This window comes from Megalobrama amblycephala, linkage group LG2 (genome assembly GCF_018812025.1).
Source record: "Megalobrama amblycephala isolate DHTTF-2021 linkage group LG2, ASM1881202v1, whole genome shotgun sequence".
In the NCBI taxonomy this organism is placed as follows: domain Eukaryota; kingdom Metazoa; phylum Chordata; class Actinopteri; order Cypriniformes; family Xenocyprididae; genus Megalobrama; species Megalobrama amblycephala.
In genome coordinates, this window is record NC_063045.1 from 50166202 (window position 1) to 50190863 (window position 24662).

General features: G+C 37.4%; 3 protein-coding genes across 18 annotated transcripts in view; all 3 read left to right on the forward strand.

Moving 5' to 3' along the window:
• The first annotated feature begins 822 nt into the window (after positions 1-822).
• On the forward strand, positions 823-20383 carry sytl2a (synaptotagmin-like 2a). Of its 15 annotated transcripts, none has more exons than XM_048180347.1 (20): positions 823-1260; positions 1365-1426; positions 3769-4028; positions 6006-6157; positions 6423-6546; positions 9265-9310; positions 9406-9499; positions 12097-12594; positions 13511-15592; positions 16373-16477; positions 16760-16813; positions 17362-17456; positions 17625-17741; positions 17907-18076; positions 18201-18303; positions 18380-18541; positions 19273-19369; positions 19466-19565; positions 19655-19860; positions 19951-20383. In XM_048180347.1, the coding sequence occupies exons 3-20, from the start codon at positions 3928-3930 to the stop codon at positions 20094-20096; spliced, it is 4452 nt and encodes a 1483-aa protein (XP_048036304.1). In that variant the 5' UTR covers positions 823-1260; positions 1365-1426; positions 3769-3927; the 3' UTR covers positions 20097-20383. The 15 variants fall into 15 exon arrangements, with proteins under 15 accessions (XP_048036304.1, XP_048036309.1, XP_048036320.1 ...); XM_048180352.1 differs by having other exon boundaries at positions 3868-4028; XM_048180363.1 differs by lacking the exon at positions 823-1260 and having other exon boundaries at positions 1269-1426; positions 17362-17411.
• Positions 20384-20565: 182 nt separating this feature from the next.
• On the forward strand, positions 20566-23414 carry crebzf (CREB/ATF bZIP transcription factor). 2 transcript variants are annotated; one of them, XM_048180441.1, is made up of 4 exons: positions 20566-20733; positions 21408-22197; positions 22380-22452; positions 22957-23414. In XM_048180441.1, the coding sequence occupies exons 2-4, from the start codon at positions 21440-21442 to the stop codon at positions 23032-23034; spliced, it is 909 nt and encodes a 302-aa protein (XP_048036398.1). In that variant the 5' UTR covers positions 20566-20733; positions 21408-21439; the 3' UTR covers positions 23035-23414. The 2 variants fall into 2 exon arrangements, 1 of the variants encoding a protein (XP_048036398.1); XR_007183461.1 differs by having other exon boundaries at positions 20568-20733; positions 21408-22543.
• Positions 23415-24281: 867 nt separating this feature from the next.
• Positions 24282-24662, forward strand: part of dlg2 (discs, large homolog 2 (Drosophila)) — a 269422-nt gene continuing 269041 nt past the window's right edge. Inside the window, exon 1 of the mRNA XM_048180477.1 lies at positions 24282-24312. The gene's annotated coding sequence lies outside the window, so the exon portion shown is untranslated. The remainder of the gene's footprint in view (positions 24313-24662) is intronic.

Genomic DNA, 24662 nt, shown 5'->3' on the forward strand with positions numbered 1-24662 from the left:
TTAGTTCACCCAAAAATGAAAATTCTGTCATTTATTACTCACGCTCATGCCGTTCTACACCCGTAAGACCTTCGTTAATCTTCGGAACGCAAATTGAGATATTTTTGTTGAAATCCGATGGCTCCGTGAGGTATAGGGAGCAATGACATTTCCTCTCTCAAGATCCATTAATGTACTAAAAACATATTTAAATCAGTTCATGTGAGTACAGTGGTTCAATATATTATAAAGCGACCAGAATATTTTTGGTGCGCCAAAAAAAAACAAAATAACGAATTATTTATTGGCCGATTTCAAAACAATGCTTCAGGAAGCTTCGGAGCGTTATGAACAAAGACTATAGAATAAAAAAGGGACTTTGTTATGAATCAGCGTGTCGAATCAGCTGTTCGGAGAACAGAGTCACGTGATTTCAGCATTTTCACGAGTTCACATTTCAGCAGTTTGGCGGTTTTACACGCGATCCGAATCATGATTTAACACAAAAGATTCATTATGCTCCGAAGCTTCCTGAAGCAGTGTTTTGAAATCGGCCATCACTAAATAAGTCATTTTTTTTTTTTTTTTTTTTTTTTTTTTTTTGGCGCACCAAAAATATTCACGTCGCTTTATAATATCAATATTGAACCACTGTACTCACATGACCTGATTTAAATATATTTTTAGTACATTTGATCTTGAGAAAGGAAATGTCATTGCTCCCTATGAAGGCCTCACGGAGCCATCGGATTTCAACAAAAAATCTTAATTTGTGTTCCGAAGATCAACGAGGGTCTTACGGGTGTAAAACGGCACGAGGGTGAGTAATTAATGACAATTTTTCATTTTTGGGTGAACTAACCCTTTAAACACTGATTCATATGGAGTGGAGAGGCAGATAGAAGGTTGTAGGCAGTGCCGCTAAAGATTGATTTTTATACATATACTTAATAATACGTGTCGCATTAATTATGCACATGATGTTCTGTGCTGTCATCGAGAGGACATTTAATTACATAATGATGCATATGGCACGTGCGCGTGATAGAATTAAACGTTTATAAAAGTGACAGAGCGTGACCACGCCTTTATGAGCGCCCACAGGGGGTGTGTGTCAAAAATTAGTGAACTTACTACCTAGACAGCATTTATGGATATCGTACGGAACTCACCGCATATGAATGTACAGCATTTTTAGTAGGTCTAAAATGTACAGCATTTTTAGTAGGTCTTACTAGGTGTTGACACAAGCAGAGTGGAGGAGATCACACCCACCCACCGGTAAACATACACGCCTCACTTTAAAGCTGGAAATTTCAAGTCTTTGGTTCATATGAACAAGTGTCTGGCAAATGGATTATTACACTCTGCTGCTGGTGTTGCAGATGTTACAGTAACAGTGCTACTGGAAATAACGCCGTCTAGCAGCCACACAAGCAGGATTCAGGTACATTTTCTCTTGTCAGCTGTTTTATTTTGCTTTAATACTGTTTTTGCTTTCTTAAGATTTTAACATTACTTTACAGTTTCCCTGCTGTGAGTTTGAAGTTTTGCTGCATGCTCTGACAGGGATAGGTTCTGTTTCAACAGGCGCTCATTTCATTAAGTTGTTTTCATGTCTGGAATTTTGTGTTTTTTATCTCTGGAGCCATTCTGAATGTTTTCTCATTTCCTGCTTCCCTAATCTGTTAATTCGTGTAAAGCTATTTAGGAAAGAATGCAGAGTATTTATTTACATCCAGATCAAACAGTGATTAGTTACATGATCACTTCCATGGCTCTTGTGTTTATAGTCTCTGAATCAGTTTATTACTTTTTCTTTCACAGGAAAGTATATTAAAGCACCCATTTTACATTTTAAAAATACTAATTTGAAGCATGTCTTGGTTTAAGTTATGTATTTTCCAAAACCAACCAACAAACACAGAAACACATGTAAATACATGTTTCACTTGATAAGGAATCTGTTCAGAGCTGAATGTTGTCATATATTATATGAGGTTGTAAATTCATAATGCTGGTAAAACAGAACATAAGAAAATAATATACTAATGAATTCACTTAGTCACACTCTCTTAGTCAACCACCCCTGCTTAGACTAGTATTAAAAGTTAGTCATCTAATTTTTTTCTTCAAGACTGGTACAAACTTTTTAAGTCAGTTACATAAAAAGGTAAATCAGTCTAATTTGAATGGGAAAAGACAAATTGCCCATTTGTTAACTGCTAGTTAGTTAAACTAGTTCTTAAGACACAGTTTTAACATAGTGGCTACGTTTATGCAACTGGCGCCTGTAATAAGTGAACCCAAACCATGTGGCAACTCTTTGTTTTGGTACATGCCTCCAAGGGATGTGGAATAGACAATCGGTTAACATGCATTATTCATGTTTACTGTGTGTGGATGAGACTAGTTCTTCTCTCTTTCGGTAATGACGCATCCCTTGAAAAGTTATGATTTACCGATCCTGCCTCAGGCAATCATCCCACCGACGTTGTCATGACATGCCTTTCTCAGAACGACTGGACACTTAAATGCTTTGTATTGTTTTGAAATCTGATTTGTACTGAGAAAAATCATTTAGTGGTGTACTTTGAGGTTAGATTGGAAATTTAGATTTTAAATAAGTCATTATTTAAAATGTCTCATACTGTCATACACAGAAGGTAGCCTGGAACTAGTTTTTATTATTTTTTTTATTTTTTTTGAGGCATTTCTCAAGGAAATGACTCAATCAAGAAAATGAGACGGGAACAGGTTTCCAAAATAGGAAAGTAACAACAAACTTCCTCTTTGGCTGGAATGTATCATGGCTGTATCTAGAAATCTAGATATGCCCATGCAAGACATTGGCAGTCTGGTAGAAACTTGCTTGCTGTTCATTTAACCTGTTTATTATAAACATGTTACATTAAATGTAGCCTGATTGCACTCAATTATGCAAGCCGAATTTATCTGACAGGATAGCCTGAAATCTGATTATAGATTGTCATGATAAAATATGCATAAACAAACAAACAAACAAACCTCACATCCAAACTTTGTCTCTGACAAAAGGCAGTTATTTGTTTTAGCCTTTTGTAAACTGTTTACAAGACATTTTAAATACAGTTTATTCATAAAAAATCACTGGCAAAATTCAACAAGAAGGAATCTGTCTCTTATTATTGTAAAAAAGCTCTTTTAGGGAATATTTTGTTAGATATAAATATTTTTTCTCAAATTTGTTATGTTGCCTTATCTAGACATGTGGAATTCTGCCAACTGGGCATTCCATCCATAAATATCATGATTCCCGTTATTTAAAATGGTTTAGTCATATTCCTACTTTTTCATGGATTTTAAACGGTTCCCCGGAAAAGCAGACTGTTCAAATTGATACCATTTGTGTGCTGCCACCTAATTTGAGTTAAGTGTAATTTGATTTAGGAATAAAAGAGTCTTTGACTGTGCTCTCTGCTCTCTGAGCCGGTACCCATATCCTCAGATAGTCATCTGACAATGCCTTGTCACATGTCCAGTGTTGAGCACGTACCGTATGGACCGGCACTGATTTGGAGAAACCATATGTCATTTCAAATGTGTAAGGAAGTGTAGATTATGCTCGAAGTAGACGTCTTGAAAGCCCAGCTCATGGACTCATTAGAAACAATAAGAATCATGTGATGTCTTAATGGTCAGAAGAATTCACAGGGAAGACATAGTTCTTTGCGAGCCGAGCTCATACTTTGGTAAATATTTTTGGTTATTGCTGAATTAGCTTAAAGTTTTGCTGTGTGTCTGGTGCAGGTGCTACAAGTCTCCTCTGATGGTCTCCATGATGTGATGGAGTGACTTATCAAGCACCAGCCTTCAATTTACCCACAGTGATGCTCTTGACACTTTCAGTGAACCAGTCAGTGGCGATCTAAGACTCATCTGTTATCACTTACCCCGAAGCCATTCATCATGATTGACCTGAGTTATCTGACAGAGGAAGAGCAAGAGATGATCCTGACAGTGCTGAAGAGGGACGCAGAGCTGAAAAAGTCGGAAGAACAGAGGATTAAGTGAGTTTATAGGCAAAAGATTCTTGCTGGATTAAGAACAAACTATATTCTCACCCTAATGGACCGTTCACACAGAACATGCTTTGCATTCCACATTTCCACTGTACTACTTTACCTTTGTACTTCTATGTAAACAGATGGAAATCTTTTACCAAAGCGATCTCATCCCATATCTTTTCCATCTCGCACATGCTGTTCCAAAAATCTGGCCCTAAAGTTCAAATAAATTAACTATCAGAATAAACTTTGGCCTGGTTTCACAGACAGGGCTTAGATTAAGCCAGGATTAGGCCTTCGTTCAATTAGGACATTTTAAGGGTTAGTTCACCCAAAAATGACATTTCTGTCATTAAAGGATTAGTTCACTTTCAAATGAAAATGACCCCATGCTTTACTCACCCTCAAGCCACCCTAGGTGTATATGACTTTCTTCTTTCTAATGAACACAATCAGAGATATTTTAATAAATATCCTGACGCAGCCGAGCTTTATAATGGCAGTGAACAGGGGTCATGAGTATGAGCTGAAGAAAGTGCTTAATAAAGGCCTTCTGAAGTGAAGTGATGCGTTTGTGTAAAAAAAATAATAAAAAAATATTTAACAAGTTATGAAGTAAAATATCTAGCTTCCGCCAGACCGCCTTCCGTATTCAAATTATAGAAAGTGTAAACTGGCATCGTGTCAGTTACACTTTTTCCGTAAGTTGAATAGGGAAGGCGTAGCACGTAGCGTAAGCTTTTTGAACTGCAAGAGTTTTACAGCCGTGTTGAGTACACGTTTATGATGGATGGATGTGGATGGAGACACTTTCTTCAGCTCATACTCGTGACCCCTGTTCACTACCATTATAAAGCTTGGATACGTCAGGATATTTATTAAAATATCTCAGATTGTGTTCATCAGAAAAAAGAAAGTCATATACACCTAGCATGGCTTGAGGGTGAGTAAAGCTTGAGCTCATTTTCATTTGAATGTGAACTAATCCTTTAATTACTCACCCATGTTGTTCCAAACCCGTAAGACCTTCGTTCATCTTTGGAACACAATTTAAGATATTACGAATGAAATTCGAGAGGTTTCTGATCCCCAAGAGAAAGCAACATAATTACCACATTCAAGGTCCAGAAAAGAAGTAAAGACAGTGTTAAAATAGTTAACGTGACTTTTTTGTGCGCAAAAACAAAACAAAAATAACAACTTTATTCAGCCATTTCTTTTCTTCCATTTTAGTCTCCTACGCAGTTCATGTAAACACAGTGTAGCGCTTCCTGGTTCTACGTCAGAACGCAGAATCAGTATTGGCCGACTCTGTTCACATGAGCAGCACGACGCATGCATGTGATGCTGACGCAGGAGCCAGCCAATGAGTCGGCATTCTGATGTAGAGCCCGAAAGCGCTGCACTGTGTCTACAATGTAAACAGTGAAGAAGACTGACAGGGAAGAGAAGAAATTGTTGAGTAAAGGTGTTATTTTGTTATTGCGCACAAAAAGTATTCTTGTCACTTCATAACATTAAGTTTGAACCACCTTAGTCACATGGACTATTTTAACAGTGTCTTTACTACTTTTCTGGACCTTGAATGTGGCAATTACTTAGCGTTATCTTGGGGATCAGAAACCTTTCGGATTTCATCAAAAATATCATCATTTGTGTTCCGAAGATGAACAAAGGTCTTACAGGTGTGGAACGACATGAGGGTGAATAATTAATGACAGAAATTTCATTTTTGGGTGAACTAACCCTTTAATTAACTTTTATAAACGTGCCTTAGAAAAAAAAAAACATTACTGGTGTTCATTGGCACTGACATATTTTAAGATATGTCAGTGCAAGTTGCTTTCAGTTTATACAGTTCAATCATGCATCTGTAACTTTGAGACTTCAGGTTGTTTTTATTCGATGCCCATTTTGTATATGACAGTCATAAGTCAATTTCCATATATATAAACCAAAGATTTTGTCCTGTCCTTTCAGGCAGCTTCGTAAGACTGAGAGAGACAGAGGCAAGCTGAAGTACTTGACTGGGGAGTGGTTTTACGAGACAAAGTACCACAGACACAGAGATAGGATCCATGGCTCCGACATCATCAGAGCGTCCATGAGACAGAGGAAACCCGTGACGATATGTAAGCGTTGCCAGCGGACAGAATCACATAGGATCTCTGTTCACGTCTCTCATTATTTCCATTACATGTACCCTGTCCCTGATTAGCACCTCAATTCAGTATTTGCATCACCCATTTTCTGCTTTATATCACATTTTTACCTAATAAAAAATCACCCATAGTTTCACCGTATCAATTATCAAATGTAGATCCATTGGTCATTTTAAAACATGTACTTGTGTGTATAAATGCATGTTTGAGCATAACAACAATTCTCTTACTGCAGTGGAGCTCACTCAAAGATGGTCTGAGAAACCCACTTGTGTTTATGGTGAGAAGAAAGATGTGTACATTCCTCCAGAGCTTTCAGGACTCATTGAGGATCTGTCCACACAATCACAGAATGAGAGGTGAGCTTTTGGTGATATGTATGTATTTATGATTAGGACATTCCAGTAGAATGTTTAATCAGATTAAGATGCAATTATTGTTTTTGCTGTTGTTGTCACAGCTGTGATGTGATGTGATGTGATGTGAAGTGAGTATGAGTAGAACCTGCAACCTTCGGGTTAGAAATCTGAATGATCACATTTTTAAGTAATGAAATATGTTGGATTATGATACCAGCTACAAACATTTAAATGTTGTACAATTAGATGGCTGTGTTCATGCTCCTCTTTTTCATGTCATAGGTGAGATAAGACACAACCAAAGAAAAAACAAAACACATTGTAACAGTAATAAGTCATCATATAAGCACATGACATGTTTGCCTAGTGGTACAGATTTGTATTTGTGTTCAAGAGTGTGTGTATATACACTACCGTTCAAACGTATGCTCACCCAGGCTGCATTTATTTGATCAAATATACAGTAAAATAGTAATATTGTAAAATATGTTTTCCATTTTAATATGTTTTAAATATAATTTATTTATGTACTGGCAAAGCGGAATTTTCAGTAGCCATTACTCCTATCTTCAATGTCACATGATTCTTTAAGAATTCTTTTTAATATGCTAAACTGGTATTCAAGAAACATTGTTATTATCAATGTTGAAAACTGTTTAAAAAAATAGAATAAATAGAATAAAAAAAAACTTACCCCTAAGCTTTTGAAAAGTAGTGTGTACATTTTATAAACAGTATTTAGTTATTTCATTGGAAAGTGCTTAATTTTCAATTATGTAACATTTTTCATGTAAAATCATTAAAAATGCCATGTATATAACAGTAAGAAATAACAGTAAGAAAAAAGTAGCAATAAAAAATAACTACAAAATAGACGTTTTGGTCACACTTTAGTTTAGGGTCCAATTGTCACTATTAGCTATTAACTGCGACTTTTACCCTCAATAAACTCCAAATCATTGCTTACTGGTAGTTGTTAAAGGGATAGTTCACCCTAAAATGAAAATTCTGTCATTAATTACTCACCCTCATGTCGTTCTACACCCGTAAGACCTTCGTTAATCTTCGGAACATAAATTAAGATATTGTTAATAAAATCATGAGGCCTGCATTGACAGCAAGTTAATTTAGACTTTCAAATGCCCAGAAAGGTACTAAAAACATATTTAAAACAGTTCATGTGACTGCAATGGTTCAACCTTAATGTTATGAAGCGACGAGAATACTTTTTTTGTGCCAAAAAAACAATATAACGACTTTATTCAACAATATCTAGTGAAGGGTGATTTCAAAACACTGCTTCATGAAGCTTCGAAGCTTTACGAATCTTTTGTTTCGAATCAGTGGTTTGGAGCACTGCCAAAGACACGTGAATCATTGAAATTTCGACGTTACGTAATTATGACGTAACTAAGCCTCATTTACTGAAATCACGTGACTTTGGCAGTTTGAGATCATAAAGATTCGAAGCTTCATAAAGCAGTGTTTTGAAATTGCCCTTCACTAGATATTGTTGAATAAAGAATAAAGTTTTGTTTTTTGGGGGGCACACAAAGTATTTTCATCACATCATAACATTAAGTTTGAACCACTGTAGTCACATGAACTGTTTTAAATATGCCTATAGTACGCCTTTAGTACGCCTTTCTGGGCGTTTGAAAGTCTAAATTAACTTGCTGTCAATGCAGGCCTCAATGAGCCATCAGATTTTATCAAAAATATCTTAATTTGTGTTCTGAAGATGAACGAAGGTCTTACGGGTTGGAACGACATTAGGGTAAGTAATTAATGACAGAATTTTCATTTTTGGGTGAACTAACCCTTTAAGTTTAGGTATTGGGTAGGATTAAGGGTTGTAGAATATGATCTTGAAGAATAAGTCATTAATATGTGCTTTATAGGTACTAATAACCAGCCAATATCCTAGTAATATACATGCTAATAAACAGTTAGTGAACAGTGAGAATTGGACCCTAAACTAAAGTGTTACAGAAGTTTCTAAGCTCAAAATGACATTTCTGTTGTATCAAGCACATGCCATTGTTGTACTTGATTAAAGGATTGTACGGTGCCTCTGCCTTTTCAACAACCCAACACTGCATCCGCCCTTTAGCCTGGCTGGACTGTTCATGATGACAGCCTTAATTTTGTAGACACTAGCTTTAAAAGCTCTCATATCGCAGCTCATCTAGAACTGTATGAAGAGAAACATAATCTTATTTCTTCAGCACCACCAGTCCATGCATACTTGTTTGTGTGAATTTGACAGAGATTCCGGAGTGAACCTGTGATACAGGCCTAATGTAATCTGTAGGGCAACCTTTTCCCATGCAATCAGACACAAGGGGTTGGTGAGGGGACTCTGGAGCCAGTAAGCTGCTTCAGGGGTCAGATTTCACGTGCTGCTGTTTTTCCTCTGTCTGACACCATGTAATGGCATTATACACTCAAATTGCTGCATGGAAACAAATGCTGTCCCCACTTAAGTGCTTGCTAAATCTTGTGACTCTCCGTTGGCTTCAGGACCAGCACCATGAAGATGTATTGATGATTCAAATATATTGATTGCATAATGCTGATCTGTTCACAATGATCAATGCACAAAGCTCTCAGTGGCCCATTGGTTTTTATCATGTTGGTGAATCTTTCGTTTAATTCATCATTTATTGTCAGAATTGTTTTGATATGAATCTGTATAACCATATCACCTCCATACAGGGTGGACGATGAAGCCCAGCAGGAAAGACAGAGACTTCAAATCAAGGTACATTACACAAAATCCACTATGATCATTTTTCTAAATTTTCTTCATGATGCATTTTTAATGGTTTTGTTGATTTCATTATATTTATTATGTAGCCTAGGCAGAATCCATTCAATAGTGTGCGATTACAGAGAAATGAAGCCAGACTTAACAATGGAGTGAAGGAGGCCAACCAGACACCTGCTGAGGGTGAGAATATCTTCACAATTTATCCTCAAATTGATTTTTGTACACTCCAGAGAATATTGTACACTATAAGATGTGGTTCAATTTATGGTAAGAAAAAAAAAAAAAAAAGGTGACAGATTCAGACATTACGGCCCTCTGTTTAAAAGTTGATAACTTTGTAGTTAATTTAGTTAAATAATTTAATCAATCTACTTGAACTATTTAAATCTGTTTTGTAATTTCTACAAATTATATTGTGATTTTTATAGAATTTTGTATTGAAATTGTATTGCGCTGATTATCTAATATAAAAATGTAATAATTCGTTTCCACAACATATTAATTGTTTCACTGGGTGTAGTAAATCATGGCTATGTTGAACTAATTCATTCCCTCAATTTAGTATATTGTGTTATTTTTTGTCATACGCGGAGCTCCGTAGTCAACTAACCAATGTATTGCATTGTTATTTAATATTATAGTATTTATTAATATTTTGAATTAGCTTTTTTATATATTCAGTTTTCATTTTAATTTAAGTTTTAGAAGTTTTATGTTTTTTTGACATTTTGATTAGTTTTTGTTTATAATTTATAATATGTTTATAATTTATATTTTCTTCAGCTTCACTTTTTTTTTAAAGTTTGTTTTAGATAACATCAGTGATTACAGTTTTTACTGTAGCATATTTAGCATTTTCATTCAAATTCAGACATTTGTTTTTACAGCATATATACTGTCTCTTTTAGCTTTTGACAGATTTCTCTGTCATGTAACATATGTGACTGCCACAGATTTAACATTTGAGTGATGGTTTTGATACTGTTCAGTCCAGTAATACATGAGGTAACAGATGTGTTATGTTTTTAATGGAGTGGATGTTCTGAAGAGCAAATGGTCAGAACATATTTCTTGCAAGCACAGTAAGTTTGTTTGACTGATCCCCATTGAAAACAGCATGTTTATCTCTTCTGGGCTATGGTGTTGGCTTGACATGATGTGTGCTCTGGGCTTAACAACTGAATGCTGTCTGCATGCATATCTGTTAAACCAGTGGTTGGTCACAGCGTTTAATGCTACATTTGCATTATATGTTGGCAACAAAACATGTTGATCTCCAGTTCTTGATTATGAAAGTATTAAAAGCTTCTTTGAGGTCATACAGGTCAACACTCAATATTTGTTTGTACAAGTACAACAATAGAGTAGATTTCAGGATTTTACTATACCCCTGCCTGCATGTATAATTAGTATAGAATAACTAATCTGTAATTTTATAATTGGCATTAAATGTTATGTGTGGCATTTAGCTTTATTAAAATACATGTTTAAAAGTGCCGTTCCTTGAAATAGTCTGGCCAAAAGATTTCCGTAGAAAACTGAAGCTTTTGTAGTGGTCTGAGTAATGGACCTGCCATACTTTAAGAAGATTATACAGAGAAGTATGTTGTTCTAAGTAGTTAAGCTGCCACGCATGACCAGTCTGTACCTCATACATAGATGGTACATTTTTGATTAACTTATTATTATTGTGTAGTCAGGCTAGTATTATTGTCGTGAGTTCAAAGGTCAGTATAAAAGTTGTGAATAGGCCATAAATACATAAACTGTAAAAGTGAAAATGTGACTACTAGACTACTAGCTTGAAGACTAAATGGGATAGTTCACCCAAAAAATGAAATTTTTGTCATCGTTTACTCACTCTAAAGTTGTTCCATACCTGTATGAGTTTCTTTCTTCTGTTGAGCACAAAAGAAGATATTTTGGAACAGGTATATATATATTCATACAGGTATGGAACAACTTGAGAGTGAGTAAATGATGACAAAAATTTAAATTTTTGGGTGAACTATCCCTTTAAAGGGTTAGTTCACCCCAAAATGAAAATTCTGTCATTTATTACTTACCCTCATGCTGTTCCACACCCGTAAGACCTTCGTTAATCTTCAGAACACAAATTAAGATATTTTAGTTGAAATCCGATGGCTCCGTGAGGCCTTCATAGGGAGCAATGACATTTCCTCTCTCAAGATCCATAAAGGTACTAAAAACATATTTAAATCGGTTCATGTGAGTACAGTGGCTCAATATTAATTATTATAAAGCGACGAGAATATTTTTGGTGCGCCAAAAAAACCCAAAATAACGACTTATTTAGTGATGGCCGATTTCAAAACAATGCTTCAGGAAGCACTGTTCAGAGCGCCAAAGTCACATGATTTCAGCCGTTGGCAGCTTGACACGCGATCTGAATCATGATTCGATAAACTTAATTTGTGTTCCGAAGATTAACGAAGGTCTTACGGGTGTGGAACGACATGGGGGTGAGTAATAAATGACAGAATTTTCATTTTTGGGTGAACTAACCCTTTAATACTGCCAGCATATTCTTTGGTTGCTTGCAAACTTTAATCCAGTGCATTCCATCTCATTGCTATACCATTTAATGTAATCAATTAACAGATAGTGTACTGCTATTGAGCAGTAACAGAACTGTTAAATGAAATGCAAAATGAATTCATTTTGAAGTGAATTCACTTTTTTTTTGTGCATGTATGTGTCTACAGTATGTCCCTTCTATTACTGCTTCATTACCCAACTATTTGGTTATTTTCCAGAGCCTTTCCTTCCAGCTGAGAACTACACACTCCATCACACTACTCTAAACACAGGCAACACTGACACCCATGTAGCCACTCAATGCAAACCTGTGCCAAAAAAGAGATTGCTGCTGTATTCCTGCAAAGACTCTTCCCTGGACACCGGCAGCAGTGACAGTGGAGTTAGTCAGGTCATGACCCCTGCTCCCAGAGGCATCCTGAAGCACAACAGCTCCAGTTGTAGCTCTACCGACTCTCTGCTACTCCACATTCCCACCAATGATGGCAGCAGCAGTCAGTCTTCTGCTACGGTCAGCCCCATCAGTCCTAAAACTCCCATCAGCCCTCCTCTTTCCCCCTGTTCAGTGCACTCTGCTTCAGGGTGGTTAGATAGGAAACAGGTCCGCTTCTCCTCTGTCGGCGGGCCTATAGAAAGTGTGCAAGGAGAGCACAGTGTGCTGGAGGAAGATTGGAGTCCTGTGTTGGACCAGGATAGAAGTGATATCACAGAAAACGGTAACGTAGTTGTAGCCGTGAGAAGTACTTAAAGGGATTGTTCACCTAGAAATAAAATTCTGTCATTTACACACTCTCATGTTGTATGATTCTGGTATCTGGTATCTTTCTCCTGTGAAAAGTGTTTTTGTCCATTTAATGACACATTGGACATTCATTGTATGAAAACAACCACCATGTGTTCCATGGGAGAATGACAGTAATACAAGTTTGGAACAACATGAGGGTGAGTATATGATGAGTTTTCAATTTTGGGTGAACTAACCCTTTAAAGCAGGGAATTAGCATTGGGGTCTCAGACTTTCTCACTTCCTGTGGTCTACAAAGTTACAAACAGCAGTCTGGAGTCCCCTAAAAATTACGAGCATCCCCACATGATGAGCATTGAGCCTACAGAAAGATTGGGGGAAGGACAGGTAGATGGGTTGTCCAACCGGACACCTCAAAATAGAAATACTCAATACAATACCTTTTTGGTAAGACACCCTGAACATTTCAATATAATTAAACCCTGAAAATGAATCTGAGTGAGTTAATCAGCCATCAAATCTATCAACCTGTAATTCAGCAGTACACATGCTATTGCTAACTCATTAATACATCCTCGTACTAACTGCATGTGGGTGCATATTTCATACATACAGCACATGGCTTCTGGTGAATGCTCATGTGTATATGTATGTTGATTAATCTGCAAATGGTGATTAGTAAATAAGCACTGCAAGAAATGACTATAATCTGAGTGTTTACTGCAATTTTAATGTGCAGTACGATCATCTGATGACAGGAATAATGGTCAGATGTTATTTATTGTAATATTGTTTTTGGAAGTCGTTGTTCTATCTTAAAGTATTATTCATTCTCTGTCACTTTCATGCAAAAATAAATCTTTCCAACTTGTGATTTTCTCCACAAGGTCGTCATGAGCATTATGGTGAACCTCAGTCCTCACAGGTGTCCAACATCCACAGCTCTACTGAAGTAACAGGTAAGGCCATTGAGTTGAGTGCAGAGGGCCAGACTGATAAGGTTACAGTGGAAGAGGGTCGCCCAATTTCAAAGTTACTTGAATGGTTTGGGAGAGGCTCTCGAAATGGAAAGCTGAAAGAGTCATCAGTCAAGAGAGAGATGAATGAAGAGGAACCAAAAGAAAGCCCAGAAGCCAAGTCAGAAGATTCAGCAACTCCAGTTGACCAGCCAAACACGAAGCCACCACCAAAGCCCCGTAGGAGTTTTTTTGCATTGTTTTCGAGAGCAGAGAAAAAAGACAAGATTTCAGAAGTTCAAGCATCTGACAAAGAAGTGATAAGTCAAGATAAAACAGAAAGTTTAGAATGTGAACCCTCTTGCACTTTGAGGCCTGAGGCAGATGATAATATACTTCAGAGGATCTCTGTTCCTACAGAGAGCAGGATGGCTGAAATATTAAAAGATAAAAACAAACCAGACAGACTAATATGTGAAGATACTCCTCCAAGAGAGAAGTTTGACCAAGGTGAGGTATCACCAGGAAAAATGGCCGTCCTGAAGTCATTCTGGGAAAAGGGGAACAGAGGACCTAAAATAATAAGCATTAAAAAAGAATCTGAGGTAGAAGAAAGTGAGACATCTCACCTTAATGAGAATTATCACAACACATTAGACAGAAGGTTGTCAGATTCAAACATCAGCCCATCAAAACCCAAACCCAGTGTTCCAAACCCAGTTGATGTAGAATCTACAACAGGTGAGATTTCTTCAGTATCACCTAGAAAAGCATCCAATGGTGGTGATATATCAGCCTCACATGAAGATGGGAACCCTTCTACTTTGGACAGCAGTAAGGTCTCAGAAGACTCAAGCAGTGAACTACAAACTCTCACAGTGAAATCGAATGTCAAACTGTCACCTAGTTCACTGCTAAAATATAAAGATAATTCTCTGGGCAGTGAGCTACAAGAAGAGTCAATCTACAGGGATATATCAGACCTGAAGAAGGAAATCTCCACCTTCAAAATGTCCCTCAGTCAACAGGAAGATAAAGTCTCGATCAATGATCTCAAGTCATTTTGGGAGAATGAAAAAAGTTGCCTTAGAGTAATTGTAGGCTCACCAACATGTACAGCCAACGTTAAAAACCCGTCCACAGAGTCATCTCCAAAACGTTCTTCAGGAGGACTTTCTGAACCTCAGTTTGACATCAGGTCAAACAGCCCAAGTTCCCCAGACAGAATGGGTTTCAAAGAGGCTGGTTTGATTGCAGAAAAAGAGAAGATGGAAAAGACTGAGGAAAAACAAAGAAGTCCAATTAGAGTGCCATTACAAGACCTTCAAGGTATCAGAGGTAGGGTTTCTTACGTCACCATGAATATTTCTAATTTCAGACAGTCAGTTTCAGACAAACACACAAAGCCAAGTCCACCATCATCTCCCTTCAGAAGTCTCCCTCCAAAAGGTCAACATGATAAGCCACAGTCCGCTGACATTTACCAACCAAAAGACCAAGATCAAACCAGAACGCCCAGCCCATTACGGCAGTCTAAAGTACCTCGTAGAGATTCATATCCAAACAAGGAGTCCAAGAAGGATGGTTCTCCCTTAAGAACCTTTATGATAGATATCAATCCTGGCGACAGGAGTCCATGCGATCTTAGGGTTAAATCAGGGCAAACTAGGTCGTGTACCTCTCCTGAACACCAAGGGAAGACTTTGGAAGGACGCATTGATGATAGACCCATCGTGCTTAAAGAACGAAAGCTGTCAGTGGACTCTCTGACCCGGTTTTATATTCCCCTGAGTTTACACCATTACCTGGGCTTACCCGAGCAGACGGTCTTAGGTGAAAGAGAACAGGTTAAGGTACAGGCATATGAAATATTTGAACAGATGAACCAAGGCAGATTGAGCAATGAGAGTTCCCCTTCTCGACAATCCCTACCTGAATCGGAGGAGATCACCTTTGACTCCTCGGGGAGCTCCACACCTGAAGCCTGGTCAATCTCACACACCAGTTCATACTGTGAGCTCACCTCTCCATTTTGGTACAGTCTAGTTTCAGTAGAAAAGGCGCTGATTGGTTCGGTGATTTTTGTGGAAGCAGGGTTTATGTCCTTAAAATAAGTGCTCAGTGTGACCTAAGAAAAATGTCCTACTTGATACTTTGCTCAAGTAAGATACTCAACTTTGTAGACATGATAAAATGATCTATTTATTATTCCGGACCACATCAACTTCTACAGGTTTATGACGTTTTAAGCCCTGCCTCTACTTTCTTCAATTATCTAATTCAGTAATCAAAACAATTAAATCTTTTTCGAGTTCCCGGTAAGTTTAATTTTATAACATGGTGTGTGAAATATTAATCATTTACAGTTACAGTCAAATGAACACAAGTACCTATGAAACTGATCATAATTCATGTTGTAATCATTAAGTCTTCATTATACTGTTAATTTATTAAAATGCATTTTTATGTTTCATAATTATTTTATGTTTTATAATTGTTTTTTTAAATATATAACTAATATTAAATTATGTATTATTTGATTTATATAGTTGTTTATGGAATTCTGCTCTTTTGGTAGTTTTTATGTCATTTTAAACAACATACATGGATATAATTTTCAAATCTTCTGAAAATCAGAAAGCTAATGAAACCATATGGTTTAATTTCTCCATTCTACCACCTTAAATTAGTGTTTCCAATGAGATATTCAGTACTAATATTTGAATATAATGTATCAGTAGACTTCTGCTTTTGTATGGTTTGCTGATTCCTTCTTAATTTGGGCTGTGACAGGGGATAGTGAGGATGAAGGCCCTGTCAAAGCCGCTCTGGAACGAGCCAATGCCAGACCCATCTCTATTTCCAAAAGTCTAGAGGACCTGACATCCACACCTTTACGTAAGCTTCCTTTCTCTTTTCTACAATATGCTTTGTTAACCTTCTTATTCAAAATAAAGTCAAACATGTTTTGATCTTTGGGGATCATGTTCACTTGGTCCTGTAGGAGTGACAGACTATTTCGCCCTCTGCTGGACATTTCTTTATATCTCTCAACATCTTTAACCTAATCAAACAATAGTATACACAACACAATTCTAAAGCATTATGCTTTATTGCAGTTGTACTATTTATTCATTTGTTTATTGATTTTTTTAACAATACTTTGCCATTTAAACCAAGAAGAGAGATGGAAGACTGACCCAAGGAGTGATGTTAGGAAGAGTATGGAAAATGGTGAATATGAGTCTTTTTCCTTTTTGAAAATAAATGAATAAATAAATAGTATTTTAAAACATTTTCAATGTTTTTGATGCCCTCATGAATGGATGTTTCTTGGTTAGTAGGCAGCATCATAGATGCATTATATGCTTACGTTATTACATTAAGAGCAGGAAGTAAGACCATGACATTAAATTAGCATTAAGGACATTAAACGTCCTTTTCATAATTGACCCTTGGTCTTTCATGTATATTTTACTGTCTGAAATGGCTAAGGGAATGCATTAACTGACACATGAAAATTTGATGAGTGCATGGATTAATGCCAATGATTAAAGGCGGTTTGCGTCCCATGCCACCTGAATCATGCATCTAATGATGAGGTAGATGGAGTAACTAAATAAATTCTTCATATAAAATATTGAATGTGCTCTGCAAAATGAACAATTCTAGAAGCAAACTCTTCAGAATTCAATCTTTTCCACTAAAACTCAAGATTCCATCTGTATCTGGAAGGATCCAGAATATGTGTCCATTAAGTGCCTCTGTTTCATTGGTTTAAGTGTCTGCAGTCACTCCCAACACCAAAACATCCTTCTCCGACCCAGAACAGGTGAAGATGATGAGTATGTCTGTACCTGCATTCATGCAACAAGAGGTAAAATCCAAACCAAAACTGATGAGCCTCTAAATGCTAATGTTGACTAACAGCTTCCACTCTGGATTAGTTCTAAAATGTCATAGTTTATGTACTACCTTTATCACTGTAGCTAAACACCAACGTTCACTGCTTTTATTAACCTGCATAAATGCTCCTGTCCAATAGATGGATTGCGGAAACAGTGACTGTGCATCAGTGAGCAGTTCCCAATATGACAGACTGAGAACATGCAACACTCCTTCTAATTTTAGCACTTGCTCTGAAGTGGCCTCAATGTCCTCTGTATGTGAACCCAGTCTTTAACACAGCCCAATGATGCTAAATAGAACTAATATCACTTTGATATAATAGAAATGAGCATATTCATCTATTTTTTTTTGCAAACTATGATAACATGATATTATGAATGGATTTCTATACAGATCTGTGTCTTTGTGATATGAATAGGTCACTGGCAGTGTGATGAGCATCTACAGTAGCGAGTTTGGTAATGTGGAGGTCAAAGGCACAATCCAGTTCGCCATTCACTACGTACAGAAACTGGGAGAGTTCCACATCTTTGTTGTGCAGTGCAAGGACCTCGCCGTAGCAGATGTTAAGAGGAACCGATCTGATCCGTAAGTGGGGTAGCGGGAAAAAACATCAAATAATATTTCTCACCAGGAGAGTATGGCTTCTCTCTAGCTATAAAGATGGATGAAGAATAACATATGTGCTTTGTTTGATTGAATTCAACTTTAGGTATGTTAAATGTTACTTGCTACCTGATAAAGCAAAATATGGAAAGAAAAAAACATGCGTGAGGAAGAAGACTCTGGATCCAGCTTATAACGAAATCCTACGGGTATGACGACTCTAAAATTCTTGAGATGTGTTTTGATATGAATTTGATGATGAAGTTAGTTGTCATTTCTGTGCAGTTTAAGATTCCAATGGAGATGCTGAAAACCCAGAAGCTGAACACCTCTGTGTGGCACAATGACACATTTGGGCGTAACAGCTTTCTTGGAGAGGTTGAGGTTGATCTGGCCGAATGGGATTTCAATAACACGCAAATGAATGAATATCTACTTAAAGGAAGGGTAAGATAACCATAGTCATGTCTATTGGGTCAGGTTTAAAGGTGCTAAAGAGGATGTTTTGTTTTATACATTTTTGCAATATTACTTGAAACTGTCTTTACTAACTGATAAAAGACTATTTATTAGGTGCACTGAAAGGAATAATATTAATATACATCATCTGTGCACGAGGTAGGGCCTTAAAAACATCAGCCAATCGTTTACGCGATCATCGCGTAAACGATTGGCCCTCTGGCTTGTCAATCACTGCCATGACGTTCCTTGTGAGAGACGTGTGAGACGTGCGCGGCTGCGCGCTCCAGTAACTTTCCACACTCCACAGGCGCCGCATGCAATGTTTTTGTCAGGAGACAGGAGTAACAACTGCAGATTATGAGTTACCTGCGGTGAGTCCGACATAATGAATCCACTAACACAACACAGCGAATGCCGGTGGTGAACACTCGTGTTCCAATACTCGTGCACGAGTTTTGGGAGGTGTTCCCTCGAAAAGAGCTGTGAAGGAGGGGGGTTGTTCTTACGCATGCGCTCATTTCAAAAACTCAGTAACGGTCTTTGGTTTCTCAGTCGACGAAAAGGTCCTCTTTAGCACCTTTAAGTAGTTCAGGGCTCTTCAAACTGTTTTTCCTGAGGAATTTGTGAATGATAGATCTAAAATCCTATTTGTTACTTCAGGTATGAGGTCACATTTGTTGCACTGCCTCTGCCACTGACTTTCTTTATCAACCCAGGTTCAGGTTCCCACCAGCCCAAAACATTCTGTCGGTGGTGGGGAAATGAGTGCAGAGATTAAAGTAGCTCTGCGCTTTCTCCCGCAGACTTCTCACAGTAAGTTAATGATGCTGACTCTTTTTTTTATTTTTTATTTTTATTTGACTTGTTTTTAGGAGCATCTGCCTTTCTGATACCATGTTAATTATGTAGGTCAGAAGAACAAGGGGAATGGTGAGGTGCAAATATGGGTGAAAGAATGCAAGAATCTGCCTATTTCCAGGGGTGTTGCCATTGACCCATTTGTCAAATGGTATTAATAGCTATTTTATTGGATACAATTATATACGTGTTGGAGTGTTAGATGTGGAATGCCCATGTGTGTGAATTCTGCCTTTTCAGTGCAGTCCTCCCAGATGCCAGTCGAAAAAACCGTCAGAAGACCAGAGTGTTGAAGAGGTCTTCTAACCCAGTGTTTAACCACACCATGGTTTATGATGGCTTCAGACAAGAGGACCTCAAAGAGGCCTGTGTGGAGCTTACAGTGTGGGATCATGACAGACTCAACAACCACTTCATTGGGGGTATTAGACTTGGCCCTGGAACAGGTAATTAAGGGGACAGTTATATGTAAACATGATTATAGAAAATGAAATTGAAAAATGTCATGACTGATTGCCAATATTATCTTATTACAGGTAAAAGTTACGGCACTGAAGTGAACTGGATGGACTCTAACGCTGCTGAAGCAGCCCTGTGGGAAAGAATGATGCAATCTCAGAATGAATGGGTGGAAGATGTATTACCTTTGAGAATGATGGTCATGGCAAGAATGTCTAGATAGTAAGAAAATGAGGCAAATATATGGAAAATGAGTATGTAGGAAGACAGTATGTAATGTTAAATATATATTGAAACTAACTTGATGGGTCCTTGCTATTTTTGATGAGGAAAACAAAAAGACTGAAAAATATAATATGGCTGTTATTGTAAAGTATGTGGGTTTGATGTCTTTAAAACTAAATAAAATATGTCAATATGCTGCAAATAAGTTAAAAAGATTGTTTGTGAATTACCTTGAATATCCTAAGACACTGTCATTTTAATAAACTTTAAATTGTCTAACTGCCATCACTTTTATATGTAATTTTTTTTGAATACCTATAGTCTAATAAATATTAAATACATTATTGTGTCTGTGGGAGGAAACAAACTGGAAACTGCCAAAGTAACAAACTCACAAACACCCATTGTTGCTCCTCCCCCATGTGAACCCATGTTTACGGGAAGTCTCGCGATATCTCTGGACTCGCCATTTTAGTTCCTCTCAGTGTCGTTGTAAGTGCGTTGCTTCCACTGGCTTTACTACGTCTGAGCCTAAATACCTTTTCTATCCTGTTGATTTATTTTTCTCGGATTTTTTTTTATTTTTATTTTTTATTAACCAATCATCGTTACTAGACATCAGCATACAGTCTGAGGTAAGTTGCTTCGATTATAAAATAAAATATTAGTAGTTTTCTGTGCTTGAGGAAACTGCTTTGTCACGCAGACCAAGGCGCGCTGTTGCGGCCTGCTAACCAGAAACACTACGAATATTGTAATCATTTGTAAGAAGTTTTTCTTGTCGATTATTATATTAACCTTAGGAGGAAACATTTATTTACACGTACTTAATAAAAATATCCAAATCTTGATATTTTGTTGGATATTGTTTGCTAACAGCGAAAAGAACAGAAGTAGGCAAACGTTATCTGTTCTGTAACGTTACGCATTTTCATTACTCTTATGTGCGCTCTTTTAAGTTCAAAAGCGTTAACGAATGTTAACTAAAAATGATCTTTTACTAATCCTCGTGTTGTTTCAAACTCGTATTCTTTAGTCGAATATATAAGGAAAAATGTGGATTGACTGCCTCTGTTATTCACTTTCCGTACATTGAAAGTAAATGCCGACGTAAGTTGTTGTTCTGCTTAATATAATCGTTTTTGTGTGTTTCAAGTAAAAGTCATACGGGTTTTGAGCCACATGCGTAACGTTATTCGTTTTTGTGAAGAGAATTGTGCATGTTGGTTTTATTAAAATAGTTTGTGTGCAAGTTAACTGTTGTCATCTATTTAATGCTAATTTCATATATATTTTTTTATTTCTATAGAGTTTCCTCAAGTCATATACTAAAAAACAGCCATGATCACCAGAAAAAGAGGAAGAAGCAGCCTTAATGATGATGTCACATCTACAAGTACCTCCCATGAGAGTGATGGTGCTTCGAAAACCAGTAATTCAAGCGAAACAAACACGCACACTTCTCCAGAAAGTGACACCAATGACTGGGGCCTGGATGACCTACTTGGCTCCGAGTTCAACTGGGACCTGGACAACGATGTGCTGGATGTTTTTGGCAACCTTGAATCACAGACCAACGATGAGATGAGCCAAAGTGCAGTGCTTGATGTTCCGGTATCCCGCAGCAGAGGTGTGGTCCAGAGGTCAAAGCTGCAAGACGTCTCCGGTCGGATCATCAACAAGAACGCCATTGCGGCAAGGATAAACAGATTAAAGAAGAAAGAATACGTCAGTGGCTTGGAGCAGAGAGTTGGCTCTTTGACAACAGAAAACCGTGTTCTCAAGCAGGAAAATGGGAATCTCAACAAGAGAGTGGAAGAGTTGGAGAATGAAACTAGGTACTTGAGAGCCGTGTTGGCCAATGAGAGCATGCTGGCTCAGCTGTTGTCTAGATTGAGCGGTGTGAACGGCATGAAATTCTCTACCTCACTTTTCCAGGAATCCAACGAGAATGACCACGATTATGCCATGCCGAGGAAGAGGGTGAAGGTGGAAGACAAAGATACTGCAGGTGGTGTCTGCCTGCATGTGGACAAAGACCACGTCTCGGTGGAATTCTGCACCAAGTGTGCTGAGAGTTCAAGCTTGTCGCATAAAATGTAGGGTCAAGTATTTTACCTTTTCAACGTTTCCTGAGACTGAACATTGCACAAGGTGTAAATGAGGGGACATGACAACAGTAGTCAAATATAGAGTTAACTGTTTAAAATGTGTGCAGAGCTTGAATGGCATGTCTATTGAACCTGCTTTCAATACAAGTTACTGCTAAACTTGTTGACAGTTTTCTTCTAGGTGCTTGGTCTGCCATGCTGGGCGCCTGGGTCACAGAACATCCACGACTGCTGAAATCCATGGTAAGGATCAAGATATAGAAGACTGCACAGAACTGGTTAACTCCTAAGACGAAGAAAGTGCTTTTTGCCAGTTCACGGCACAATACGAACTGTAAATAAACTAAAGTTTTGTTTTTCATTTTCATTTGGTATATGTTTAAAGCATTGAAGATGATCTACAAAAGGAAATTAAGCATTGTGTTTTGAGTTACATGCTTAGGATGTTTATTGGATTACATAATTGTAGTATGTAATTTCAGTTAAAATAGACATTGAGGGAATTAAGTGCATAAAAATATTGTTAAAAAAAATGTAATTGAGTGATGTTTCACAAAGGGCTTTCACTTATATTAATCTGCTAATAATGCACCTGTTTATTCGGCGTTGATACATTGATGTTGATTCAACACAAGTTTGTACTGCAAGCTTGTATTTTGCTGAAAACAGATGAGCCCTTTCTGAAATATCGCTATATTTCTAAAGAATGTTTTTCATGTAGAACCCTTATTTTTTTTTATGCTAAAGTGGATTTTGCTGTGGGGAAAGCAGAAGAGTCGGGACCAGCAGCTTGCATCATGGCCTGGTAAATTTAAAAAAAGGTAGTACATGAAACCGTGTAAGTTACAGCTTTTACTGACTCTCTATCACACCCCTAAAGATGTCAGATGCTGTCATGCTCATTTAGCATCTAAATGAGCGTTTAAACTCTTCTGTTTGTAGTAATGTTTGCTTACAAGACATTCAATATCTGTGTAATATCCATGTGTTTCATCTTGATTTGTTAAAGCACTTGGACTTTATTTGACAGTTGTCCAGATGAAGAGAAATGGTATGTTTTCAGACAGGCTTTTCAAAGGGTTATGATTTCTGAATAAGTCATCTATATGTGAGATGTAATTGAAATCCAAAGACTGTGCAGGCACATGCAGCTGCAGCTGTGCTGAAATAAAATGTAATAAATTTTTCTTTTGAGTAATGCAAAATGATTTGTGTCCTATTATGATATTAACTACACTCTCCTTCTCTTTTTAGACAGCACTTTCTTCGCTCTCTGCAAGAGCCTTTTCTTACCTCTCTTCAAGGTGGATAAAGAGTGGTGGTGGTTTCTCCCCATTAGGTGTATACTGCAAAATTCCTTAAAGGGTTAGTTCACCAAAAAACTTAATTTCTGTCATTAATTATTCACCCTCATGTTCCAAACCCATAAGACCTTCATTGATCTTCAGAACACAAATTAAGATATTTTTGATGAAATCCAAGAGTTTTATTTTTTATTATTATTATTAAATCCTCCATAGAAAGCAATGTAATTACCACATTCAAGGTCCAGAAAAGTAGTGTAGACATCGTTGAAATAGTCAACGTGACTACAGTGGTTCAACCTTAACGTTATGAAGCAAAAAGAATACTTTTTGTGCGCAGAAACAAAAATAACTACTGAACAATTTATCTACCCTGTCATTCTCTTATGGTCCTATGTCAGCATCACACACTTGCGTCGTGATGTTCACGTGAACAGCGTCGGCCAATAATGAGCCGGTGTTCTGATGTAGAACCTAGAAGCCTGCACTGTCTATACAACGTAAACAATGTAGGAGAATGACAGGGTAGAGAAGAATTTAAAGTCATAAAATTTTTGTTTTTGCGCACAAAAAGTATTCTCGTCGCTTCTTAACATTAAGGTTGAACCACTGTAGTCACATGGACTTTTTTTAAAATGATGTCTTTATTACCTTTCTGGGCCTTGAATGTGGTAATGATGTTGCTTTCTGTTAGGGATAAAAAAAAAAAAAAAAACAAACCCTCTCAAATTTAATTAAAAATATCAAAATTTGTGTTCCAAAGATGAACGAAGGTCCTGCGAGTTGGAACGACATGAGGGTGAGTAATAAATGACAGAAATTTCATTTTTGGGTGAATTAACAATTTAAGGCAGGGGTGGGGAATGTTGATCCTGGAGAGCCATTGTCCTTCAGGGTTTAGCTCCAACCTTGAAAAAAACACTCACCTGCCTGTAACTTTAGTAATCCTGAAGACCTTGATTAGCTTCAGGTGTGTTTAATTAGGATTGGAGCTAAACTCTGCAGGACAATGGCTCTCCAGGATCAACGCTCCCCACCCCTGCTTTAAGGACTCTGATAATTCATTGACATCAAACTAACAGCTGGGGCTCTCTAGTGTTGCAGATCAACTTAAGCAGTTCTGAAATGTATAACTCTGCAGTTCGTTTC